Source organism: Octopus bimaculoides, chromosome 3 (genome assembly GCF_001194135.2).
Source record: "Octopus bimaculoides isolate UCB-OBI-ISO-001 chromosome 3, ASM119413v2, whole genome shotgun sequence".
Taxonomy (NCBI): domain Eukaryota; kingdom Metazoa; phylum Mollusca; class Cephalopoda; order Octopoda; family Octopodidae; genus Octopus; species Octopus bimaculoides.
The window spans coordinates 42,167,330-42,176,718 of record NC_068983.1 but is presented as its reverse complement, the minus strand read 5'-3'; the positions used below and the strand labels follow the sequence as shown (position 1 = coordinate 42,176,718).

Below are 9,389 nucleotides of genomic sequence, written 5' to 3'. Positions count from 1 at the left end.
TTTGCTCAACATCCTTAAACAAACCTTATTCAGGGACCTTTTGAGCGGGATGGGCTACTCAACCTGAAGAAAATTCTAGCTGGGTCCCACCTGCAAGGTCATGCGATGTTTATCTTGATATGAGATCACCATGTTGCGCACATATGGTTGTGATGCATGTGCCTGGTGTACCCTTATCAGACGGGTAGTCATGATGGGTATAATGGGCTTCGTATATTTTACCCCAGTGTCACTTTGATGGCATGCCCTGTTCTCTCACTCAATAATAATAATGATAATAATAATAACAATAATAATAATAATAATAATAATAGTAATAATAATCCTTTCTACTAAAGGCACAAAGCCTGAGGTTTGTGAGGAGGGTAACTACTCGATTGCATCGACCCCAATGTTACACTGGTACTTGATTTATCGACCCCAATGTTACACTCGTACTTGATTTATCGACCCCGAAAGGATGAAAGGCAAATTTGACCTCGGCATAATCGTAAAGCCGGAAGAAATGTCGCTAAGCATTTTGTCCGATACACTAAAAATTTTGTTCTCGTTTCAGGTGAGATTTGTGGGCGAAAGCTTTACCACCGTCATAATAGAAAGAAAAGAGTTATTGGCGGCGGCAGAATATTTCCTGGTGACTATCCTTGGTTGGTGTCCTTATATTTCAAAGGGAATCATCCTTTCCAAGTAAAATCCGGTTTCAAACATCTCTGCGGTGGCACTTTAATCCACCCACAGTGGGTCTTATCAGCTGCACACTGTTTTGAGTAAGTTTCAATATATTCATATTTATGTGGAGGTGCAATGGTCCAGTGGTTAGGGCAGCGGACTCGCGGTCATAGGATCGCGGTTTCGATTCCCAGACCGGGCATTGTGAGTGTTTATTGAGCGAAAACACCTAAAGCTCCACGAGGCTCCGGCAGGGGATGGTGGCGAACCCTGCTGTACTCTTTCACCACAACTTTCTCTCACTCTTACTTCCTGTTTCTGCTGTGCCTGTAATTCAAAGGGTCAGCGTTGTCACACTGTGTCACGCTGAATATCCCCGAGAACTACATTAAGGGTACACGTGTCTGTGGAGTGCTCAGCCACTTGCACGTTAATTTCACGAGCAGGCTGTTCCGTTGATCAGATCAACTGTAACCCTCGACGTCGTAAGCGACGGAGTGCCAACAACAACATACATATTTATATATATATATACATTTTAACTGAGAAATCCGAAATAAAACTTTATTTTGTACAAGTGACGCACCTTGGTGGTAAGCTATCGTAAGGAAAGCAATCCTTTCTCGATCACGTTTAGTGGAGAATATTACTCGTTTGAATTTTAAATCAAGGAGTAATGAAGAGGTACAAACCATACACATTTAATATTTATTTTTCCTACATATTATAAAGGTCTTAAAATTTCTAGCCATAGGCAGCCATGTGCAGCACCATTTCATCCTTATTTGAAATCGTCCGCATGGCATAACCCTAAGCAAATAAATCACTTTATATAACTATATTTTGATTATACTATCTTCAAATTCTTATGAATTAATATTTTGTAGACATGTATAATGTATACGTTATTATTATGTTTTTTAAAATTTGGAACGTTACTAGATACACTCACATTCACACACATAATTTGATTTAATAAAATTTGCCTAAAGTATGACAATGGTAGGAATTGGATTGAATTTGAGACTCCCGGGTGAAACTTCAGTACATTAACGACAACGATATGACTACCAAATTAATTTCTTATATCAAAACTTCATATTTCTATGTCAGTATATGTGTATGTATATATGTGTTTGTATGGAGGAGGGGAACGGGTTTGTGTCAATTGTATTTATTTAGATCTTATAATATCTCTCTTCCTACCTCTTTCTTTTTCTTTCCCTCGCTCTCACTCTGTTTATATGAATGAATATTATTTCTTTTTATGTGTATCTATATTTTATCTTTTACTTGTTTTAGGCATTAGACTACGGCTATGCTGGGGCACCGCTTTGAAGAATTTTTAGTCGAATGAATCGACTTCAATACTTAATTTCTAAAGCCTGGTAGTTATTCTATCGGTGTCTTTTGCCGAGTCACCAAGTTATACACCAACACCGGTTGACGTAAATACACCAACACCAGTTGTTAAGCGATGGTGGGGAACAAACACAGACTCGAAAGCACATCCGTGCGCGCGCACACATGCATACATGTGCGACGAGCTTCTTTCAGTTTCTGTCTGCAAAATTCACTCACAAACATTTCGTCGGCCCGAGGATATAGTAAAAAACACTTCGCCAAGGTTCTACTCAGTGAGACTGAACCTAGAACCATGTGACTGGGAAGCAAGCGTCTTACCACACAGCCACCAGATATCAGAGTCATCTTCTCTGGGTTTTTGTCTTTTATTCTTTTGCTTGTTTCAGTCATTTGACTGTGGCCATGCTGGAGCACAGCCTTTAGTCGAATAAATCAACTCTAGGACTTATTCTTTGTAAGCCTACCACTTATTCTATCGGTCTTTTTTACCGAATCGCTAAGTTACGGGGACGTAAATACACTAACATCGGATGTCAAGCAATGGTGGAGTGACAAACATACACACACTTATACAGGACGGGCTTCTTTTCAGTTTCCGTCCACCAAATCTACTCACAAGGCTTTGGTCGGCCCGAGGCTATAGTAGAAGACAGTTGCCCAAAGTGCCACGCAGTCGGACTGAACTCGGAACCATGTAGTTAAAAGCAAGCTTTTTACCACACAACCACACCGTGTTTATAAATTGTAATGCCTCTTCTTCTTGCGCTCTCTCTCCACCTCTCTCTCTCACTCTTTCTATCTGCATGTGTATATTCCTGCGCGCGCATGCATGTATGTGGGTTAAGATCGGGTGTGTGTTTGCCTCGAGTGCCAAGAAGTTCTGTTGCCAAAACAAGGCTGACTGACCAGTAAGCTGTGCTAAATCATCTGCATCCAAACAACTCCACCAAACTTTTCATTCCGATTACGATGTACCTACTTTCATAAGTGCCACATCAATTGACATATAAAAAAAATGGGAAGTTTTTTTTTTCTATCTCACCTTGTAAATTCCATATTTAGTGTGGAGAAAAATGGTTATTACGCAATTTTTTTTAATGTTTACCAGAGATTGAGATAATGGTGACAGAAAACTGGAACTGAAAATTCTTTTTTAGTTCCAGTTTTGTTCCAAAGAAATTAAGTATGCCTAATTATATACAACCTTAAGACCAATGTGCTCTATCAATCAATATTATTGATTAATTTATGATAATGAAAGCAAAGTTTTCTTGTCAAATCAGTATTGTCTTTGTTGGTGTCTGGTACTGAAGAGAAATAACGAGTTCGAAATGCATTCACCAAAGCAATAGAAAGTGCTCTGAACTGACTATGATGTTTTAATGCCTTTGGGTCTAAAGAAAGACTTTTTCTTCACGACGAACTGTAGTCAAAGCCCTTTACTGGTTAAAATATCTTTCATACTTGAACAAGATTTAAGCATGTAAAATTCTATGTTTACATCGCGGTTTTAGATTAACGTTATTGTTGTTTTATTTCTGGTAGGGAGTACGTGTTCAGCAATCTTCATAATATCAATTATTGGTCAGCTGTAGTTGGTGAATACGACTTGAGGAAAAATGAAAGCTATGAACAGATTAGAGCCATCGAAAAAATCATCACATATGACAACTTTACATGTAAGTTCTTTCTCTGTTTTCTATTTAATTCCTTTAAATTTTGACACAAGGCCAGAAATTTTTAGGGAAGGGAGCAAGTCGATTACATCCACCCACGTACTTCACTGTTACTTTATTTTATCGTCTCCGAAATTATGAAAAGCAAAGTCAACCTAGGTGGCACTTGAATTCAAAATTTATGCCGCTAAGCATTTTGTCCGGAGTATCAACGATTTTTGACAACTTGCTGCTTTCCCCTTTTCTCTACTTAGTATCAACGTTTTCCCAGTGTCCGTTCACAGCGAAAACTGATTGTTTTTCTGAGTCAGTTGAGCGGAAATAAGTGCCTATAACACTTTACAGAGCATCCAACAATGGTAGGAAAAGAAGGGGAAAGGATCTATATACTGGTGGCTTGAATGCTTACAATAGTGGTCAGCTAAGGGCTACCAAAGTAAGAGATGGGGGTATCTAACCGGGTGGTTGTGGATTAAGTCTACCACCCTCGAAGGGTGAATGGTAAAGTTGATCTCGAGATAAAGTTGATCTCGAGATAAAGTTGATCTCGAGAAAAAGTTGATCTTGAGAGACAAAGTTGATCTTGGGAGACAAAGATGATCTCGAGACAAAGTTAATTTTGAGACAAAGTTGATCTCGAGACAAAGTTGAACTCGAGACAAAGTTAATTTTGAGATAAAGTTGATCTAGAGACAAAATTGATCTCGAGGCAATGTTGATCTCGAGCCAAATTTGATTTCGCACTATCTTCATTGAATTTAGAATTTCCACTCAACTCGTTCCTTGAAAGATATTTCCTTAATATCCTTCGAAATTTTCTGGTGGTTCGTTAAAAACATTAAATCTTCAAATTGTAAACTAATTGCTAAGTTTAAATTTCTTTTTATCACTAACTTTTGATAGGAATGACCGTGTGGTTATGAAGTTTGCTTTACAACCATGTGGTATCGGGTTCAGTCCCGCTGTGCAGTACCTTGTGCAAGAGCCTTCTTCTATAACCATGGGCCGACTAATAGCTTATGAGTTTAGTGTCATGTGTACGATTTGAGGGAAACACACACACGCGCACACACGCATATAGATACCCTCCCCCATACACACTCACATATATATATATACATACACACACATACACACACACACACACACTCACATACATATACACACAACTATACATGCATATATACATAGACACTCATAAATGTATGCTCACCCCCCACACACTGACACATATATATACACACACACTCACACACATATATATATACGCATACACACTCACATATATACACACAAGTATACATACATACATACATATATATATATATATATATATATATACACACACACGAATATATATACACATATATACATGTGATGTGTGTGTGTGTGCGTGCGTGCGTGTGTGTGTATGCGTGCGTGTGTGTGTGTGTGTGTGTGTGTGTGTGTGTGTGTGTGTGTGTGTGTGTCTTTGTGCTTATCACTTCACATCACTTTACAATTGTTTTACTATCAAATTCCACTAACAAAGTGTTCGTTTCAAATTATGGCACAAGAGGAGCAAATCTAGAGAAGGGGTCAAGTCGATTAAATCTATCAACTGATACTTTTTTAATTGACCCCAAAAGGATGAAAGGCAAAGTCAACCTCCTCGATGGAATTTGAACTCCGAACGTAAAGACGGACGAAATGCTGCTAAGCATTTTGTCCGGCGTGCTACCGATTCTGCCAGCTCGCCGCCCTAAATTCTATTAACAGGATATTAATCAACCAGAGACTATAATAAAAGATACTTGTCCAGTGTCGTGTAGTGGGATCGAACGCGGGATTATGTGGTTGCAAGCAGCCTTCTTAACCACACAGCCATGCCCCTTTTCCTTTCTTTCTTCCTTCCTTTCTTTTCCTTTCGAATTTTATTCATAACTTATCTACGTTTTCTCTTATTTTTGTTTTGTTTTTCATTTTCAATTTTCCTGCCGTGGCCACCACAGTAAAACCTATCAAATATGACATTGCATTATTGAAACTGCGAAAACCCGTCGTTATTAGCAAGCACGTCAATACGATTTGCCTTCACAAGAACGAGACTTTCCTTGTGGGTGAGACTTGTACTGTTACCGGATGGGGTACCCTTTCTACCAGTAAGTTAATCGCCATTTTATTTTTATTTTTCTCTCCTGTACTCATTAAGGCAGGCAAACAGAAATAGGCTTTATAATTATATTTACATGGAATATAAAGTACAAAGTACAAAATATAAAATAGACATAATGAGTTATGTAATAGCCTTATTTTGACAGCGGTTTTGGGTGAAGCATGGCTTATGCTGTGACTGCGTTCATAAGATAACAAAAACCCGTAATGTCGTAGGTGTGCGTGGAATAACACAAGTTCCTACGAATCCGTGTGGCAAGGCCATGTCACCCTCATCGGAAAAATGTGGCTAAAATATTTTATCCAGAGAGGAATCACCATATTTTTTTCTTATGTGCTATCTCCGAAGAGCACCTGTTTTATTTAATACCCGGTGGGTAATCGATTCATTAGATCGGCTGAAATAGATAAATAATATTGCATACTTTGATATCTATCTACATACATCCATCCATCCATCCATCCATACATACATACATACATACATACATGCATACATACATTAGGGTTCTCAAAACCTGAATGAAAGAAGCTTATTAGAAGACTACAGGTTCAAGCCATCAATGGAACTGTAAAGATATGTAAAACTTTCCAAAAGTTTAGCACATAAATACATATGCATGCATCTAGACATGAAAATATATTCATAAAAACGCATCCATAAAACAAACATACAAATCTGCGCATACACTAACACCAAATACTGCACACACACACATATGCACAAATACCTAGATGATGTTGATAAAAGTTCCAATGAAGGAGCCTTGAATCTATGTTAGAATCCGGCTCTTTCTCTATGGACAAGAAATACAGAAATGAAACTGATTGATAACATGCATACATACATACATGCATACATACATACATACATACATACATACAGATAGACAGACATATGTATATATGACACTCCGTTGGTTATAACGACGGGTGTTTCAGTTGGTTCGATCAACGGAACAGCCTGCTCTTAAAATTAACCTGCAATTGGTTGAGTACTCCACAGACACGCGTACCCAAAATGTAGTTCTCGGTGATATTCAGCATGACACAGAATGGGACAAGGCTGGCCCTTTTTGAAATACAGGTATTACTCATTTTTTGCCAGCTGAGTGGACTGCAGCAATGTGTGGAATAAGGTATCTTGCTCAAAGAAACAACACCCCGCCAGGAATCGAATTCACGACCTTGCGATCGTCAGCCGATTACGCTAACCACTAAGCTACGCTTTCACACACACACACACACACACACACACACACACACACACACACACACACACACACACACACACACACACACACACACACACACACACACACACGTTATATGTACACAGATATGACAGAAGTAAATAGACACCTTTATGATCATTAACATTTATTTAAATCTGAAATTATGCATTCAAATTATTTATTAATTGTTATAATGGGAATATTTAATATTTAGTAGACATGCCCTTTGCATTTTTCAATGCAAGGACCCTATTAAGCATATTACTGATTAGATGACGAATATTCTCTTGCGGAATTTCTTGCCAAGTTTCATGTAGTAATCTCAAAAGATCTGGTTCTGAAGATGCTTTCCTGTTCCTTTTTTTTTTTTTTTTTTTTAAGTATCCTGTCCACTATGTCTCAGAAATGTTCAATAGGGTTCATATCTGGTGACTAGCTTGGCCATGGAAGTTTTTTAATGCCATTCTCATCCAACAAATCTTGGGTCACTGTAATCGTGTGACAAGGAGCCCCATCTTCCATAAATATAGAGTCTTCTTTAATCATTTCACTACTGGAGAAGATAGGAAGGAGTCCTTTCTGCAATATGGACACATATTTATCTGAGTTTATGTTTCCCTTACACTCCACCAGCTCTGATCAATTATTCCTCCGAATTGCTCCCCAAACCATCGCAGAATAGCTGCCGTGTTTCATTGTTGGCTGCAATCGTTTCACATTAAATTCTTGATCACAGAGTCTCCAGACCCACATTCGACCACTGTCAGAAAATACAGCAAATCTGAGAATATGACAGTGTCCCAAAATGCTAGTGGCCTCTCCACCATCTCACTGGCTCAATCTTTTTTCCGCTTGATGTTGGCTGGTCGAAGAAGTGGCTTCCTTCTTGTTGCTCTGCCATAGTAACCAAGTTCAGGGACTGATATCAACTTGTTCTGCTATGCCAAAGGCCTTGCAGCGAAGATTATCCTCCACACTTCTCTTAGCAAAGAGAAGGGTCCTGTCAGAGGGTGATGTGGTGAGTTGATGTGGACCCTCTAGTGAACTGCACAATTACTCTATTAAATGTAGACAGCGGGTTCCTAAGGTTTTCTGCGATTTTACGCTATGTCCACTTTCAGAACGACCTACAAATCAGCCTCTTTGAAATTCAGACAGTTCCAAGACTTCTTTTGTACATGACATGATTAAACTGTCACATATAGAATCTGAAACATAAAAATATCAACCAATAAAAAATATAAACCTTTACAAGTCAGAATAAACATAAAACGATGTTTTATGGCGTGTCTATTTACTTCTGTTATGTTTGTGTGTGTATATGTTCTGTGTGTGTGTGTGTGTGTGTGTGTGTGTGTGTGTGTGTATGTGTGTGTGTTTATAAGTATGCATTTAAGTATGTATATGTGTGATGGGGTTTATTTGTCCTGCCACTACCATCACTGGATGAAACTTAACGAGGACGTAAACAAACTGGCGTTGGTTTCTTTACGTCCCCGTAAGATTAGCGACTCCATAAATCAAACCGACTCTATCGATTTGATCCATTTTTTTCTTCTTATTGTTGTTAGTTATCGATATCCACACTAACATTCATTATATTTCCTTTCTTTACAGACGGCAAAGGTTCTGCAATGCCTTACCAAGCGAGTATAGATACCATTTCTGACGCAATCTGCAAATCAAGGTTGTTTACATTGCCAGACGAGGAACGAAATGCGTACAAATTTTATGACGGTGCTTTCTGTGCCAGCGGCTTCTCTAAAGATGCTTGTTACGTAACTGTCATTTTCTTATTATTATTTCATTACACACTAGCTTAAAAGCTGCACTCCACGCAGACTTTTTAGCTAGCGCCTGTGGAGGGCTAATTGGGACTGCAACCCAAAATTGAAGCGAGCTAAATAGCATGACTATAATACTTCTAAAGAATAAAAAGTTTAGGAAGATATAACAATGCACTATAGAACAAAAAATGGACTATATACCTGTTGTAACTTGGTAAACTATAGTCCGATGATATTTCGGAATTAGAATTCCTTCTTCAGATCTTTTTTGCTGGAGTCTCTACTGTTTTATCAGAAGTTAAGGACGGGTGAGAATTAATTTTGTAATGCAATCATTCTATTGTTTCAGTCCCAAGTTGAATTTCATCTATTGGCCAATTTGTCCCAAAGTTCTTATCTCGACGTAAAATTAACGAAGCGAATGTCATTTATCTCCTCCTTGGTCTCTGATGTCATCTGACAAACGCCAACCAAGATGGCCTATATCAGCCAAGCTTTATCTG

The 9,389-nt window shown here is 38.4% G+C and overlaps 1 protein-coding gene across 1 annotated transcript in view; it reads left to right on the top strand.

The window, feature by feature from the left end:
* The window catches only part of LOC106874832 (tryptase beta-2), a 27,338-nt gene that overhangs the window by 14,036 nt on the left and 3,913 nt on the right, over positions 1-9,389 (top strand). The window contains exons 6-9 of the mRNA XM_014922719.1: positions 557-767; positions 3,580-3,713; positions 5,702-5,851; positions 8,717-8,877. Of these exons, the coding sequence (XP_014778205.1) occupies positions 557-767; positions 3,580-3,713; positions 5,702-5,851; positions 8,717-8,877 (656 nt within the window). The remainder of the gene's footprint in view (positions 1-556; positions 768-3,579; positions 3,714-5,701; positions 5,852-8,716; positions 8,878-9,389) is intronic.